General features: G+C 48.3%; 1 protein-coding gene across 1 annotated transcript in view; it reads left to right on the forward strand.

Annotated features, from left to right (window-relative positions):
- LOC121574246 (piggyBac transposable element-derived protein 4-like) overlaps window positions 1–16,254 on the forward strand; it is a 48,529-nt gene extending 32,275 nt beyond the window's left edge. Inside the window, exon 5 of the mRNA XM_045222694.1 lies at window positions 15,888–16,254. Coding sequence (XP_045078629.1) covers window positions 15,888–16,254 — 367 coding nt within the window. The remainder of the gene's footprint in view (window positions 1–15,887) is intronic.
- The last annotated feature ends 2,065 nt before the right edge of the window (window positions 16,255–18,319 follow it).

The following is an 18,319-nucleotide window of genomic DNA, read 5'->3' on the forward strand; positions in this document are numbered from 1 at the left end:
GGAAAAAGAACAGAGTATGTCCAGAGAACGGGACCTCAGAGAGCTAGAAGGGGAAGAAGAAGGGGCAGCAGCAAATTTAAGGGAAACGCTATATGATAAAGAAAGAGAAGAGGGAAGGTTGTGGAATAGGAGAACGCTGAAAAAACCTGAAAAGTATAGGGCGCAATGTCAAATCTTGATAAGAGGCACGCAAGGGCATTATGTTCCGTGGGGATCACAGGACCTGGAAGGATTGGTCACCCGCTTGCCGGATATACATGATGGGGCAGGCAAGTGGACAAGAACCTTTGAGGAAGAAACTGCCAGGACATGCCAGAAGCAACTGCCCCACAAATCTGTGGCAGCCACGACAAGGAAATGGGAATCAGGGCAATTGACAACAATCCCAGAGACAGCCGCAGGTTCCTGTGAACCCAGGGGAAGGTCAGTTTCCAGTACTAACCACTCGAGCTGATCAGGAACCTATGCTGCAGGTTCAAATGGAAGACAGAGGCACACCCATGATGATAGACACTGGAGCCACTTACACTTGTGTAAGTCCAAATTATGCCTCTCACCTCCCCATGTCAGGCAAGTATGCCAAAACTGTAGGATTCTCGGGATAAACGCAGTTAATTCCAATGACAGCTCCAGTTCGGGTAAAAGCGGACAACAACTCCTTAACCCTCCCTATATTAGTATCAGAACACACCCCTGTCAACCTATTAGGAAGGGACGCCTTGTGTAAAATGGGCATACAAATTCGTTGTACTCCAGAAGGGGTGGTCATAAATAAAGCAGGGTTAAACTTGCAAATTATGATGACAGGAGACCTAGCAAACGTGTATTGGCTAGGAGGCATTAAATGAGAAGTAGATAAAACAATAGAAAAATGGGGTAGGTTCGTCAGAGCGCAGATACCTAAGGCAGAAAGAACGAAATCAGAATACCACTGCACAATGCAGTACGACCCCCAATGTGATCCCCTCCTGGAACAACTGTGGTTGCTGGACGCACACGGAAAATCAGCCCCTATCATATCCCAACATATAATCATTGGGAAACAAGGGGCAGCTATGGAAGTAACAGACGTGGAAGGCTCAGACTTCATAGCGAGATGGCATGACATTGTCACGGTTTACTAAGCCAGAACCCAGAAGCAGACCAGGACAAGGTACGTTGAGACAAAGGTGAGTGTTTATTTAATAGATCCCGAGTGAGGCTGAATAATCCAGGGAACAGAGCGGATGGCGTGGAGGGGTTGTTGAGGGTGCAGTGGTTGGTCCGGTAATGGCTCGGCAGCCGCCGACCATCAGGCAGAGGTTGGGAGAAGGTTCCGGGTGAGAGACTGCAGATAGAAACAAACGGAGGTAAGTACACGGCAAGCCAACAAGGTGCAAAACAACAAAACTAACACTAGTAGCTCAGAGGCTGATACGCTGACAAACATACTGTTCATGGCTAACGATCCGGCAGGAACTGGATGTTAGGCCAGAGCCTAAGAAGGGTGATGATCAGGACCAGGTGTGCAGATTGCTGATGGGATGCAGGTGCGGAAAACAAGAGCGCTCCCCGGAGCGTTCCCGAACCCTCGGGAAACTGGAGATTACGAACAGAAACACTAGTCACCAGACAGGACCCGACTCAGACTGCCGGGATCGTTACAGTACCCCCCCTCCGACGAACGCCACCGGGCGGACTCCCCGGAGCGCCAGGATGGAGGCGGTAGAAGTCACTGATGAGGTCAGCATCTAGGACCTGTCGCCGCGGAATCCAACTCCTCTCTTCGGGGCCATCCCCCTCCCAGTCCACGAGATACTGGAAACCCCGGCCCCGCCGTCTGGAATCCATGATGCGACGCACCGTGTAGGCAGGACCACCTCCGATCATCCGAGGAGGAGGAGGAGGAGGCGGAGGAGGCAACAGAGGACTGAGGAAGACAGGCTTGAGGCAGGAGACATGAAAGGTGGGATGGACTCTGAGCGTCCTCGGTAGTTTGAGTCGAACTGCCACTGGATTGATCACCTTCTCCACCACAAACGGACCAATGAAGTTCGGTAACAACTTCCTAGACTCAGTCCGTAACGGAAGATCCCGTGTGGCCAACCAAACCCTATCTCCGATGGTATAGGTGGGAGCGGGGATCCGGCGACGATTCGCCTGGAGCTGATACCGGTCCGAAACTCTAAGGAGTGCCTTTCTGGCCCGATGCCAGGTCCGGTGGCAACGACGAATATGGGCCTGAACAGAAGGCACTGAGAGCTCCTTCTCCTGAGAAGGGAACAGGGGAGGTTGGTAGCCATACAGGCACTGGAAAGGAGACATCCCAGTGGCAGATGTAGGGAGAGTATTGTGGGCATACTCAACCCAAGGCAACTGAGAGACCCAGGAGGTGGGGTTGGAAGAGACCAGACAGCGTAGCGTGGATTCCATCTTCTGGTTGGCTCTCTCCGCCTGACCATTGGATTGGGGGTGAAAACCAGATGTGAGACTGACTGTAGCTCCAATGGCCAAACAGAAGGACTTCCAGACAGCAGAGGTAAACTGAGGGCCACGGTCGGAAACGATATCACTGGGCAAACCGTGGACCCTGAAAACCTCCCTAACCAGGATCTCGGACGTCTCCGAGGCAGAGGGAAGCTTGGCAATTGGCACAAAGTGGGCGAACTTGCTGAATCTGTCCACGATAGTCAGAACGACCGTGTTCCCCTCAGAAGCGGGCAACCCAGTGACGAAGTCCAGGGCCAGATGCGACCATGGTCGCCGGGGAATAGGAAGGGGGTGAAGTAGTCCAGAGCTGGGCCGATTGGTACTCTTATTCTGCGCACACACTGGACAGGCAGCAACAAAACCCCGAGTATCCTCGGCCATGGCAGGCCACCAAAAACGTCTGCGAAGAAACGCCATTGTCCGAGCCACGCCAGGGTGACAAGCCATCTTGCTGGCGTGGGACCATTTGAGGACAGCAGGACGAACCGACTCAGGCACAAACAACCGACCGGGTGGACCGTTACCGGGACCGGGCTGAGTCCGAAGGGCCGCCAGCACCTCCTCCTCAATCTTCCACATAACTGCTCCCACGACGCAGTTCCGGGGGAGAATTGTCTCGGTCTTGGACCCACTCTCCTCCGTCTTGGAGAACATCCGGGACAAGGCGTCCCGCCTTGCCGTTCTTAGATCCAGGTCGGAACGTCAGGGGAAAACTTGAATCGTCCGAAAAACAACGCCCACCTGGCCTGACGGGAGTTGAGACGTTTAGCCGATTGCACGTAAGCAAGATTCTTGTGGTCAGTCCAGACAATAAACGATTGCTCCGCCCCCTCCAACCAGTGGCGCCACTCCTCCAAGGCAAGTTTCACCGCGAGAAGCTCCCGGTTACCCACATCGTAATTCCTCTCCGCAGGCGAAAGGCGACGAGAGTAGTAGGCGCAGGGATGGAGTTTACTGTCCGTGGAGCATCGCTGCGACAGGATGGCGCCAACTCCCACATCAGACGCGTCCACCTCAACGACGAACTGACGGGCCGTGTCCGGTTGAGAGAGAATCGGTGCGTTGGTGAATCGCCTCTTCAAATCCAGAAACGCTCGATCCGCCTCCGGATTCCACTTGAAGGTCCTGATACTGGAAGTCAAGGCAGTTAACGGAGCGGCCACACGGCTGTAATCCCGGATGAATCTGCGGTAGAAATTCGCAAACCCCAAAAATCTCTGGAGCTGCAATCTCGTACCGGGCTGGGCCCATTCCAGAACCGCTCTAACCTTCTCCTGGTCCATCCTAATCTCTCCCCTGGAGATGATGTACCCGAGAAAGGATGTCGTGTGGGCGTGAAACTCGCACTTCTCGGCCTTTACGAACAGGCGATTCTCCAACAATCGCTGCAGAACCTGCCGGACATGCTGGACGTGGTCGGAAGGTTCCTTCGAGAAGATCAGAATGTCATCCAGGTAAACAAACACAAAGAGACCGATCATATCTGTCAGGACGTCGTTCACCATACTCTGAAATACCGCTGGAGCATTGGTCAGTCCAAACGGCATCACCTGATACTCGAAGTGACCCATCGGTGTATTGAAACCCGTCAACCACTCGTCCCCCTCTCCGATCCGGACCATGTGATACGCATTGCGTAGGTCAAGCTTGGTGAATACCGTAGCACCCTGTAAGGAGTCGAAGGCAGAACTCATCAAGGGCAGGGGATACTTGTTCTTGACCGTGATGGCATTCAACCCCCGATAATCAATACACGGTCGAAGAGAGCCATCCTTCTTACCCACAAAGAAGAATCCTGCCCCCCAGGGGTGATGACGAGGGACGAACGAGACCAGCCGCTAGGGACTCTTTGATGTAGGTCTCCAACGCCTCACGTTCAGGTCGGGAGATACTGTATAACCTTCCTTTGGGGTAGACAGCTCCCGGGAACAGGTTGATGGCACAATCATATGGTCGGTGGGGAGGGAGTGACAGAGCCTTCTGCTTACTGAAAACTTCCCCCAAATCGTGATATGTCTCGGGAACCAGGGACAAATCTGGGGGTTTAGCCTCAATCACCTGACTGGGAACCGAATGGGGGCAGGCAGTCTTGAGACAGTTAGCATGACAATCAAGGCTCCAACTCGTTACCTTGCCCGTCACCCAATCGAACGTGGGATTGTGTTCCTTCAGCCAGGGGTATCCAAGGACCAGAGGAACATGGGAAGACGGCAGAATGAAGAATGAAATCATCTCAGAATGATTCCCCCGACAACCGCATCTTAACCGGTTCAGTCCTCATCGTGATACGTGCCAGACTACTGCCGTTCAGAGTGGTCGCTTCAATGGCTTCCGGCAATTGCTCCTTGGAAAGCCCCAGCTGTTCCACCAACTCGGCATCAAGAAAGCTTCCATCGGCACCTGAATCGATAAAAGCGTTAATCGCTAAGCTTTGATTCCTGTTCACAAGGGTAGCCGGGAAACGGGGTCTGACAGAGGTACTGAGAGGTTGAAACTGGCTCGCTAACAGTCCTCCCAACTTTAGCGAGCCGGGCAGTTTGACGACCGCCGGGAACAAGTGGAGCTGTAATGTCCCGAGCGACCACAGTAGAGACAGCAGTTGGTCTTACGTCTATGTTGACGCTCCTCCTTGGTTAACCCGTGCCGCCCCACTTGCATGGGTTCAGAATCGGGAGAGAAGTCCTCTCCACTAATCCTTTGTGGTGGAGAATGATCGACGTGTTCTGGTCCACCACCCGACCCGACTGGGAACTGAGAAGCTGATCGATTGGACGGACCCCATTGCTTCTCCCTCCTTCGCTCTCGGACTCGATTATCCACCCGAATCGACAAGGCTACCAAGCTGTCCAGGTCACTAGGCTCCGGATAGGAGATCAACTCATCCTTGAGCTGCTCCGACAGACCCTGGTAAAAGGCCGCTTGCAGAGACTCCTCGTTCCACCCACTCTCCACAGCCAACGTCTTGAACTCGATCACGAAGTCGGCCACGCTGCGAGTTCCTTGGTGAAGTGAAAACAGGCGCCTAGCTGCGTCCCTCCCTCGGACGGAATGGTCGAAGAGCTTCCTCATCTCGGCCGTGAACCCCTGGTATGAAGCCATGCAGGGATCCTGTCGTTCCCAAACGGCTGACGCCCACTCCAGCGCTCGACCACGCAGCAACTCAATCACAAAGGCTATCCTAGCCTTGTCGGTGGCATAAGAGTAGGGCTGTAGATCGAACACTAATCCACACTGCATAAGGAAGGAACGGCATCTTCCCAGCTCCCCCTCATATTTATCCGGCGTCGGAACCTTGGGCTCACGGAGGGACACAACTTCAGAAGCGGCAGGCGAGATGGGTGAAACCGGTAGTGGATCCTCCACCGGACACTTGCGTTGGTTCTGGACCTCCGTCAGACCGGTAGAAAGGTTCCGAACTGACAACGCGATCTCCTGTAGTACCGTGCTATGATGGCCCAACATCTTCTCCTGCTGGGTAATGGCATGGCGAACAGAGTCCAGGTCCGCTGGGTTCATTACTGGCCGGATCGTTCTGTCACGGTTTACTAAGCCAGAACCCAGAAGCAGACCAGGACAAGGTACGTTGAGACAAAGGTGAGTGTTTATTTAATAGATCCCGAGTGAGGCTGAATAATCCAGGGAACAGAGCGGATGGCGTGGAGGGGTTGTTGAGGGTGCAGTGGTTGGTCCGGTAATGGCTCGGCAGCCGCCGACCATCAGGCAGAGGTTGGGAGAAGGTTCCGGGTGAGAGACTGCAGATAGAAACAAACGGAGGTAAGTACACGGCAAGCCAACAAGGTGCAAAACAACAAAACTAACACTAGTAGCTCAGAGGCTGATACGCTGACAAACATACTGTTCATGGCTAACGATCCGGCAGGAACTGGATGTTAGGCCAGAGCCTATGAAGGGTGATGATCAGGACCAGGTGTGCAGATTGCTGATGGGATGCAGGTGCGGAAAACAAGAGCGCTCCCCGGAGCGTTCCCGAACCCTCGGGAAACTGGAGATTACGAACAGAAACACTAGTCACCAGACAGGACCCGACTCAGACTGCCGGGATCGTTACAGACATTCCTGGTGCTGCCCCCCATATTACCTTATTGGTAAATAAAGGAGCCGTAGCGAAAGATCTAGGTCCCATGATGAAGCGAGCAAAAGCAAGCCGATGGGACAAGACAGACAACCCCTTGATTTACCACTTGGTGGATAAATCGTTTATTAACATACTGTGCACCACAGTAATAACCAGTGACCCACAGGAGGTAGAGATTACAGCTAGGCAACAAGTTCAGCTAGGGGAAGTAATAACGCCAGCGGAGAGTTTTAGACAAAAGATTTAAAAAAACATACCTAGCAAGGTATGGTCACAGCATGACACAGATGTGGGACTGGTAGAATTAGCTATTGCCATTTACATCAGAACAAACCCAGATGCAAAGCCTCCTTGGAGAGTCCAGTATCACATGAAACCTGAGGCAGAAGAAGGCATAAGCAAGACAATTGAAGGATTAATAAAAGCAGGGGTGCTAATAGAGACGCAGAGTTGCTGTAACACACCTCTGTTGCCAGTCTTCAATGCAGATAAACAGAAATGGAGGTTGGTACATGATTTGAGAGCCGTAAATGACATAGTGCAGGACTGGCCTGCTGAAGTCCCAAATCCCCACACGCTGCTGACCAATGTTCCTCCGGAAGCCAAGTACTTTACAGTAATAGATCTACAGTGGCTTGCGAAAGTAGTCACCCCATTGGCATTTTTCCTATTTTGTTGCCTTTCTACCTGCAATTAAAATTGATTTTTGGGGTGTTTGTATCATTTGATTTACACAACATGCCTACCACTTTGAAGATGCAAAATATTTTTTATTGTGAAACAAACAAGAAATAAGACAGAAAAACAGAAAACTTGAGCGTGCATAACTATAACTACAATACTTTGTAGAGACACCTTTTGCAGCAATTACAGCTGCAAGTCTCTTGGGGTATGTCTCTATAAGCTTGCCACATCTAGCCACTGGGATTTTTGCCCATTCTTCAAGGCAAAACTGCTCCAGCTCCTTCAAGTTGGATGGGTTCCGCTGGTGTACAGCAATCTTTAAGTCATACCAGAGATTCTCAATTGGATTGAGGTCTGGGCTTTGACTAGGCCATTCCAAGACATGTACATGTTTCCCCTTAAACCACTTGAGTGTTGCTTTAGCAGTATGCTTAGGGTCATTGTCCCAGTCTCAAATCTCTGGAAGACTGAAACAGGTTTCCCTCAAGAATTTCCCTGTATTTAGCGCCATCCATCATTCCTTCAATTCTGACCAGTTTTCCAGTCCCTGCCGATGAAAAACATCCCCACAGCATGATGCTGCCACCACCATGCTTCACTGTGGGGATGGTGTTCTCAGGGTGATGAGAGGGTTTAGGTTTACGACAAACATAGAGTTTTCCTTGATGGCCAAAAACCTCAATTTTAGTCTCATCTGGATGGTGTTTCTGATATTTTTTTATAACCCAACCCTGTTCTATACTTCTCCACAACTTTGTCCCTGACCTGTTTGGAGAGCTCCTTGGTCTTCATGGTGCCGCTTGCTTGGTGGTGCCCCTTGATTAGTGGTGTAGCAGACTCTGGGGCCTTTCAGAACAGGTGTATATATACTTAGATCAATTGACAGATCATGTGACACTTAGATTGCACACAGGTAGACTTTATTTAACTAATTATGTAACTTCTGAAGGTAATTACTTGCACCAGATCTTATTTAGGGGCTTCAAAGCAAAGGGGGTGAATACATATGCACGCACCACTTTTCTGTTATTTATTTTTTAGAATTTTTTGATACAAGTAATTTTTTTCATTTCACTTCACCAATTTTGACTATTTTGTGTATGTCCATGACATTAAATCCAAATCAAATCCATTTAAGTTACAGGTTGTAATGCAACAAAATAGGAAAACACCAAGGGGAATGAATACTTTTGCAAGGCACTGTATGTGGAGCGTTTTTTTGTGTGCCCCTGGCAGAGGAGTGTAGACATCTGTTTGCATTTACATACAAAGGGAAGCAGTACACATACACCCGCATGCCACATGGGTTTAAACACTCACAACACGTATTTAATCAGGTCCTGAGAACAGACCTTGAGGAATTGATACTCAAGGGAACGTTGATTCAATATGTGGATGATTTATTAATCTGTGCTCCCTCCTTAGAAAAATGTCATACCGATTCCATGAAAGTCTTGACAAAACTAGCGGAAGGGGGACACAAGGTATCGAAAACAAAACTCCAATACTGCCAGCCTCAAGTTGAATATCTGGGACGAACAGTAGCTCATGCTACAAAGGCAATAGCACCAGGACAATTCGAATGCATCAGCAAACCACCCCAAACAGTTGCCCAAATTATTACATTTTTAGGGATGACAGGATTCAGCTCTGACTGGATAGAGGAATAGGCTGTCAAAACAGATTCTCTACGAGAAATTTTGAAAAATGCTGGGCAACTAAACCCTAGGGTCTAGCTGCTCTGCAGTATGCATACGACAAAGCATCTACCATTACTATGGGCTACCCTATAGTAATGTACACACATCATAAAATAGTGGAGCTAATAGAACAGGGAAAATGTGTTCTTACCAATGCAAGAACTTTGGAATACATGACCCTATTAACATACCCAGATGTCTCCAGCAGAAAGAATTCCGCTAGAATTTGAGGGTTTAGCACACAACTGTGTGGCAGAATCATTGACATTCACCCGGCTTAGACCAGACTTAGAGTCAACACCATTGCCCGATCTGGGAAATGGCTATGTGGAGGACTATTTTGTAGAAAACAAGGATAATGGTCACCATATCTACAGGCAATGGTAGATGATACATTGGCAAAATGTGAAGTTTGCGTGCAAAACAATTACATTTACATTCACATTTTCGTCATTTAGCAGACGCTCTTATCCAGAGCGACTTACAAATTGGTGCATTCACCTTATGATAGCCAATGGGACAACCACTTTACAATATAACCTTTTCTTTTCTTTTTTTTTTTGGGGGGTAGAAGGATTACTTTTATCCTATCCCAGGTATTCCTTAAAGAGGTGGGGTTTCAAGTGTCTCCGGAAGGTGGTGAGTGACTCCGCTGTCCTGGCATCGTGAGGGAGCTTGTTCCACCATTGGGGTGCCAGAGCAGCGAACAGTTTTGACTGGGCTGAGCGGGAACTGTGCTTCCGCAGAGGTAGGGGGGCTAGCAGGCCAGAGGGGGATGAACGCAATGCCCTCGTTTGGGTGTAGAGACTGATCAGAGCCTGAAGGTACGGAGGTGCCGTTCCCTTCACAGCTCCGTAGGCAAGCACCATGGTCTTGTAGCAGATGCAGGCTTCAACTGGAAGCCAGTGGAGTGTGCGGAGGAGCGGGGTGATGTGAGAGAACTTGGGAAGGTTGAACACCAGACGGGCTGCAGTGTTCTGGATGAGTTGTAGGAGTTTAATGGCACAGGCAGGGAGCCCAGCCAACAGCGAGTTGCAGTAATCCAGACGGGAGATGACAAGTGCCTGGATTAGGACCTGTGCCGCTTCCTGTGTAAGGTAGGGTCGTACTCTGCGAATGTTGTAGAGCATGAACCTACAGGATCGGGTCACCGCTTTGATGTTAGCGGAGAACGACAGGGTGTTGTCCAAGGTCACGCCAAGGTTCTTTGCACTCTGGGAGGAGGACACAACGGAGTTGTCAACCGTGATGGCGAGATCATGGAGCGGGCAGTCCTTCCCCGGGAGGAAGAGCAGCTCCGTCTTGCCGAGGTTCAGCTTGAGGTGGTGATCCGTCATCCACACTGATATGTCTGCCAGACATGCAGAGATGCGATTCGCCACCTGGTTATCAGAAGGGGGAAAGGAGAAGATTAATTGTGTGTCGTCTGCGTAGCAATGATAGGAGAGACCATGTGAGGATATGACAGAGCCAAGTGACTTGGTGTATAGAGAGAATAGGAGAGGGCCTAGAACTGAGCCCTGGGGGACACCAGGGGTGAGAGCACATGGTGCGGAGACAGATTCTCGCCACGCCACCTGGTAGGAGCGACCTGTGAGGTAGGACGCAATCCAAGAGTGAGCCGCACCGGAGATGCCCAACTCGGAGAGGGTGGAGAGGAGGATCTGATGGTTCACAGTATCAAAGGCAGCAGATAGGTCTAGAAGGATGGAGAGAGCAGAGGAGAGAGAGTTAGCTTTAGCAGTGCGGAGAGCCTCCGTGACAGAGAAGAGCAGTCTCAGTTGAATGACCAGTCTTGAAACCTGACTGGTTTGGATCAAGAAGGTAATTCTGAGAGATATACAGTGGGGAGAACAAGTATTTGATACACTGCCGATTTTGCAGGTTTTCCTACTTACAAAGCATGTAGAGGTCTGTAATTTTTATCATAGGTACACTTCAACTGTGAGAGACGGAATCTAAAACAAAAATCCAGAAAATCACATTGTATGATTTTTAAGTAATTCATTTGCATTTTATTGCATGACATAAGTATTTGATACATCATAAAAGCAGAACTTAATATTTGGTACAGAAACCTTTGTTTGCAATTACAGAGATCATACGTTTCCTGTAGGTCTTGACCAGGTTTGCACACACTGCAGCAGGGATTTTGGCCCACTCCTCCATGCAGACCTTCTCCAGATCCTTCAGGTTTCGGGGCTGTCGCTGGGCAATAAGGGCTTTCAGCTCCCTCCAAAGATTTTCTATTGGGTTCAGGTCTGGAGACTGGCTAGGCCACTCCAGGACCTTGAGATACTTCTTACGGAGCCACTCCTTAGTTGCCCTGGCTGTGTGTTTCGGGTCGTTGTCGTGCTGGAAGACCCTGCCACGACCCATCTTCAATGCTCTTACTGAGGGAAGGAGGTTGTTGGCCAAGATCTCGCGATACATGGCCCCATCCATCCTCCCCTCAATACGGTGCAGTCGTCCTGTCCCCAAAGAATGATGTTTCCACCTCCATGCTTCACGGTTGGGATGGTGTTCTTGGGGTTGTACTCATCCTTCTTCTTCCTCCAAACACGGCGAGTGGAGTTTAGACCAAAAAGTTCTATTTTTGTCTCATCAGACCACATGACCTTCTCCCATTCCTCCACTGGATCATCCAGATGGTCATTGGCAAACTTCATACGGGCCTGGACATGCGCTGGCTTGAGCAGGGGGACCTTGCGTGCGCTGCAGGATTTTAATCCATGACGGTGTAGTGTGTTACTAATGGTTTTCTTTGAGACTGTGGTCCCAGCTCTCTTCAGATCATTGACCAGGTCCTGCCGTGTAGTTCTGGGCTGATCCCTCACCTTCCTCATGATCATTGATGCCCCACGAGGTGAGATCTTGGATGGAGACCCAGACCGAGGATGATTGACCGTCATCTTGAACTTCTTCCATTTTCTAATAATTGCGCCAACAGTTGTTGCCTTTTCACCAAGCTGCTTGCCTATTGTCCTGTAGCCCATCCCAGCCTTGTGCAGGTCTACAATTTTATCCCTGATGTCCTTACACAGCTCTCTGGTCTTGGCCATTGTGGAGAGGTTGGAGTCTGTTTGATTGAGTGTGTGGACATGTGTCTTTTATACAAGTAACGAGTTCAAACAGGTGCAGTTAATACAGGTAATGAGTGGAGAACAGGAGGGCTTCTTAAAGAAAAACTAACAGGTCTGTGAGAGCCGGAATTCTTACTGGTTGGTAGGTGATCAAATACTTATGTCATGCAATAAAATGTAAAATAAATTACTTAAAAATCATACAATGTGATTTTCTGGATTTTTGTTTTAGATTCCGTCTCTCACAGTTGAAGTGTACCTATGATAAAAAATTACAGACCTCTACATGCTTTGTAAGTAGGAAAACCTGCAAAATCGGCAGTGTATCAAATACTTTTTCTCCCCACTGTAACAAGAGAGTTGGCTAAAGACGGCACGCTCAAGAGTTTTGGAGAGAAAATAAAGAAGGGATACTGGTCTGTAGTTGTTGACATTGGAGGGATCGAGTGTAGGTTTTTTGAGAAGGGGTGCAACTCTCGCTCTCTTGAAGACGGAAGGGACATAGCCAGTGGTCAAGGATGAGTTGATGAGCGAGGTGAGGTAAGGGAGAAGGTCTCCGGAAATGGTCTGGAGAAGAGAGGAGGGGATAGGGTCAAGCGGGCAGGTTGTTGGGCGGCCGGCCGTCACAAGTCGCAAGATTTCATCTGGAAAGAAAGGGGAGAAAGAAGTCAAAGCATAGGGTAGGGCAGTGTGAGCAGGACCAGTGGTGTCATTTGACTTAATAAATGAGTATCGGATGTCGTCAACCTTCTTTTCAAAATGGTTGACGAAGTCATCCACAGAGAGGGAGGAGAGAGGGGGAGGAGGAGGAGGATTCAGCAGGGAGGAGAAGGTGGCAAAGAGCTTCCTAGGGTTAGAGGCAGAGGCTTTCAATTTAGAGTGGTAGAAAGTGGCTTTAGCAGCAGAAACAGAGGAATAAAATGTAGAGAGGAGGGAGTGAAAAGATGACAGGTCGGCAGGGAGTCTAGTTTTCCTCCATTTCCGCTCGGCTGCCAGGAGCCCTGTTCTGTGAGCTCGCAATGAGTCGTCAAGCCACGGAGCAGGAGTGGAGGACCGAGCCGGACAGGAGGATAGGGGACATAGAGAGTCAAAAGATGCAGAAAGGGAGGAGAGGAGGGTTGAGGAGGCAGAATCAGGAGATTGGAGGGAGAAGGATTGAGCAGTGGGAAGAGATGATAGGATGGAAGAGGAGAGAGTAGCGGGAGAGAGAGAGCGAAGGTCGCGACGGCGCATTACTATCTGAGTAGGGGCAGAGTGAGTAGTGTTGGAGGAGAGCGAGAGAGAAAAGGATACAAAGCAGTGGTCGGAGACTTGGAGGGGAGATACAGTGAGATTAGTAGAAGAACAGCATCTAGAAAAAGATGAGGTCAAGCGTATTGCCTGCCTTGTGAGTAGTGGGAGACGGTGAGAGGGTGAGGTCAAAAGAGGAGAGGAGTGGAAAGAAAGAGGCAGAGAGAAATTAGTCAAAGGTAGACGTAGGGAGGTTAAAGTCACCCAGAACTGTGAGGGGTGAGCCATCCTCAGGAAAGGAACTTATCAAGGCGTCAAGCTCATTGATGAACTCTCCAAGGGAACCTGGAGGGCGATAAATGAAAAGGATGTTAAGCTTGAATGGGCTAGTGACTGTGACAGCATGGAATTCAAATGAGGAGATAGACAGATGGGTCAGGGGAGAAAGAGAGAATGTCCACTTGGGAGAGATGAGGATTCCTGTGCCACCGCCCCGCTGACCAGATGCTCTCGGGTATGCGTGAACACATGGTCAGACGAGGAGAGAGCAGTAGGAGTAGCAGTGTTTCGTGTGGTAATCCATGTTTCCATCAGTGCCAAGAAGTCGAGGGACTGGAGGGTATCATAGGCTGAGATGAACTCTGCCTTGTTGGCCACAGAACGGCAGTTCCAGAGGCTGCCGGAGACCTGGAACTACGTGGTGTGAGGTGTTTGTATGGCCTATGCGGAGAGGAGAGAACAGGGATATACAGACATATAGTTGACAGGCTACAGAAAAGGCTACACTAATGCAAAGGAGATCGGAATGAAATTAACTAAACATCTGGGGAAACGAGGCCTCCCTCACTAACCTTTCACTGAAACACTCAAATACAACTCTTCCAACTTCCACTTTAGAAATTATAATTGCTGTAATCTACAGTAGTTCAATGTTTCCAGGAATAGACTAACTTAGTTTATTCAGCTAGCTAACTTGGTATAGTATTCTTCTGTGAAAACCGCCCAGGGCACCGTATCCTATGACGCCATAGCTAACTAGCATGCTAGCATCCAATAACACACAGTTTAGCACCAATACTTGGTTACAACAATCTACCAATGGATCATTAATGTCCGTGTCTAGTTCCTTTCATAATGCAGAAGTAATTAAACGTTGGCTAGCTAGCACAAAGTCAGTCATGCTAGCTACACAAGTGGACTACACATCTCGAATGTTCAGAAAGTGAAGCTTACATTGCAAAATTCTCATTGACTAAAATGATACAGTACTGCTAGCTGGTAATGTTGGCTAGCTAGCAGTGGCTGCGGTGTTGACTGTTTTAAAATGTAGCTGGCTAGCTAACCTCGATAGTTTCTCTATACTACACCTTTGTCTTTGATACCAAGACAATTATGTAGCTAGCTAACTTTACACTAATCAAATCGTTCCGTTGAAATGTATTTAGTTGTTACAGTACTGCTAGCTGGTATAGTTGGCTAGCTAGCAGTGGCTGCGGTGTTGCTACCCGCTAGCTAGCTAGCTTTAATGGTCCAGGTAGTGGGTTAGCTAGCTAGCCTCGTGCTTCACCGGGCTCAGACGAATACACTACACTACTTACCTACAATAACGACCTACAATAACTACCTGGATAAACTACCTACAATACCTAACTACAATACCTGCCTACAATCTAAATGCATGGTTTAAGCAGTGGCTGCGAGGTTGCTACCCGCTAGCTAGCTAGCTTTAATGGTCCAGGTAGTGGGTTAGCTAGCTAGCCTCGTGCTTCACCGGGCTCAGTCGAATACACTACAATACTTACCTACAATAACTACCTGCAATAACTACCTGGATAAACTGCCTACAATCTAAATGCATGGTATAAGCTTTACTCAACACATAAAGAAGAAGCCAAGCTTACCTCCCCACTTAGAGGAACACAACCTCACACCATCGCTCCTCATAACAAACATACTTTGAATATTAAATCCACTTCAATCACACAATGTGCACAAGGGCATAACCACGCCTATAGGTCACATACTGTACCTGTCCCAGAGGGACCATTTCGACACCTGGTCATAGACTACATGGATATGATTATGAAAATGAATGGAAAAAAGATACATGCTTGTAATTATAGATAGGTTCAGTAGATGGGTAGAAGCAGAACCATCAGTAGACCTAGGATCAGGAACAGTAATTACAATTTCTAACCAGAGAAGTAATACCCAGGTTTGGAATATTGTCAGAAATCAGTTCAGACAGTGGGTCAGCATTTATTCAGAAAACAGTAAAACAAGTATTACAACAGCTAAGGATAAAGTAAAGACTGGGATGTGTATCACCCAGAGTCGCAAGGGATGGTTGAAATAATAAATGGAACCCTCAAGGCTAAACTGAATAAAATCTGTGCTAGTGCAAAGCTTAACTGGGTGGATGCATTACCGCTTGCCTTAATGAGCTATCACATGCAAACTAACAGAAACACGTACCTAACCCCACATGAAATGCTTACGGGTCGACCCATGCCAGTGCCAGTTCTGAGAGGACCCTATAAAGGTCCCTTACTTGAACAATTTGAAATGGAACTCAAAGCATATGTGAGACAACTAACTGCTATACATAAAGCTATTTATCTCCAGGAGAAAAGATGAGAACCAGAGCCAGGACCAGAGGTGTCTGGTCCTGTGGTGCCAGGGGACCAAGTGTACATCAGGGTCTTCCGAAGGAAGTGGAACCAGCCCAGGCGAGGGTCCATACAAGGTGTTTCAAGCTACGCCTACGGCCATACAGGTGGAAGGAAGCACTATGTGGTACCATCTGAATCACTGCAGTCGAGTCCCAAAAGGAGTTGGCGCACTACCAGTGAGCCATGCGGGATCTGAGGATACTGAGACATCAGGCAGGATCCAGGAAGAGGAGGAAGCAAGCACAGGCCATGATACAAGCACCGAAGACCAGCAAGTACTCCCTCTTTCCCTCAGAGAGTCAGGGGGTGGGGCCTGGTGATGGATGGAATAATGTTGATGGGATACCTACTATGGCATGTACCCCAAGCACAGGCAATGACCAAGGAAACTGAGAAACCACGGGAGATGGAGGGGAAAGTGACTTCCCTACCATCAACTTCTCCGCCCTTCAATGGTCCCCCTAGTAACAACTGGAGGCCAGAACAGTTGAAAATCTGCGGACTGGCCTTGACGACAATCGCTGTGAATCTAGGGAAAGTCGTGCTAAGCCTACCCACAACAATGCAATACTCCAGAGATAGTCTCACTGAACCAAGGAGAATATTCATTATGAACAAAGAACAAATACTACATGTAGGATGGCCAAGGCTGGGCAGGTGCCAGATAGAAGGATATGCATTATTTAGAGTTAAATGCCTAAAATACCATTGTGTGGAAGTATATAAAAGGGATGAGAATGGAAGGCCCATAGGAAGTGAACACTCACAAATAATGGGGATTAAGCAGGCGAAACGACTCATGATCCCACCAATATCAGACAAAATTGAACCTAAAGCTAGGTAGCCTAGCAGTCTTGATGACAAAGAAACCACAACAATCTGAGGCGAGACAGTGCGAATGAATAGGCCAAATACACCAACAACCTGGGGCAGGAATAACTACAATAATAAAAATGAGAAATAATACACTCCAAACCAGGCGAAAAAGGGAAACTGCAACTAGCTCAACAAATCGTACTGCCCTACCAACCACTACTCCACCCTCATCAGAACAGACAAAATCAGAAGGGGGTCTACAATGGCTGTGGAATATCCTAAGGAGCATAGGTAATTTAGAACCATCAAACATGACAGCAATTCCAGAGACAGATGAAAATACCCCCAGAGATGAAATTACCCATAGAAACAGGGATACGGCATGGGAGGAAGCAATAAAAAATGATTGGTACAAATGGGCACAATAGACTTAAGTGTTTTAATAGAACTCAAGGGAGACACGATTTAGGGAAATTCCAGGGTAAGTGTGGTACTATCTGGCACTTGACCATTGATACCTCTTGGAACGCAGATATGCCAGAAAGGGCTACATACCAGGCAGCAGGGACAAGCAAAGGACAACTAGTGACACCAAAACAATGTCAGAATCAGACCTTGGCATTGGCCATGATTGCTCCATATGAGGTTCACTCAGTGGCAGTGACAGATTTCTTCTGGGTCTGCCAAGGGCGACGACTCAGGGCAATGTTACCAGCGGACTGGAAAGGGCTCTGTGCTATGGTTGTCACGTTCGTTGATTGAAGGCTCGGACCAAGGTGCAGCGTGGTAGGCGAACATATTCATTTATTAAATGAAACACAGACAAAACAACAAAATAAACACGAACGTAAAGTTCTGCAGGCTACAAAGCAACCATACAAAAACAAGATCCCACAAACTAAGATGGGAAAAAGGCTGCCTAAGTATGATCCCCAATCAGCGACAACGATAGACAGCTGCCTCTGATTGGGAACCATACCCGGCCAACAAAGGAATAGAAAAACTAGAATGCCCACCCAAATCACACCCCGACCTAACCAAATAGAGAATAAAAGGGATATCTAAGGTTAGAGCGTGACAGTGGTACAGTTGATACAACAAGCTATAATAGTGGAGTGGGACTCCTTAAGAGTTGAAACTCAAGATACCCAATTAAAAATTATAAAAAGAGATTATGAGTCTGACCCAAATATATATTTAGATGCAATAGGCCAACCTAGAGGAATTCCAAAATAATATAAGGCAAGAGAAAAAAAGAGACGAAGTTATGTCAGGATTTGAATCAATATTCATCTGGATAACTACCAACAGAAACTTAGAATGGATTAATTACACTTATTACAATCAGCAGAGGTTCATAAATTATACGGACTCAGCATTAACAGCTTTAGGAGAACAGGTGGCATGCAACTAGCAAAATGACCTGGCAAAACACAGGCATTGGATTGGTTATTTGCTGAAAAAGGAGGAGTCTGTGTAATGTGTACAGTGCTGCACCTTTATCCCCAATAACACCGCCCCAGAAGGTTCATTCACTGAGGCCATGACAAAACTTAAATGACTACGACA

The sequence above is a fragment of the Coregonus clupeaformis genome, chromosome 9 (assembly GCF_020615455.1).
Source record: "Coregonus clupeaformis isolate EN_2021a chromosome 9, ASM2061545v1, whole genome shotgun sequence".
NCBI lineage: Eukaryota > Metazoa > Chordata > Actinopteri > Salmoniformes > Salmonidae > Coregonus > Coregonus clupeaformis.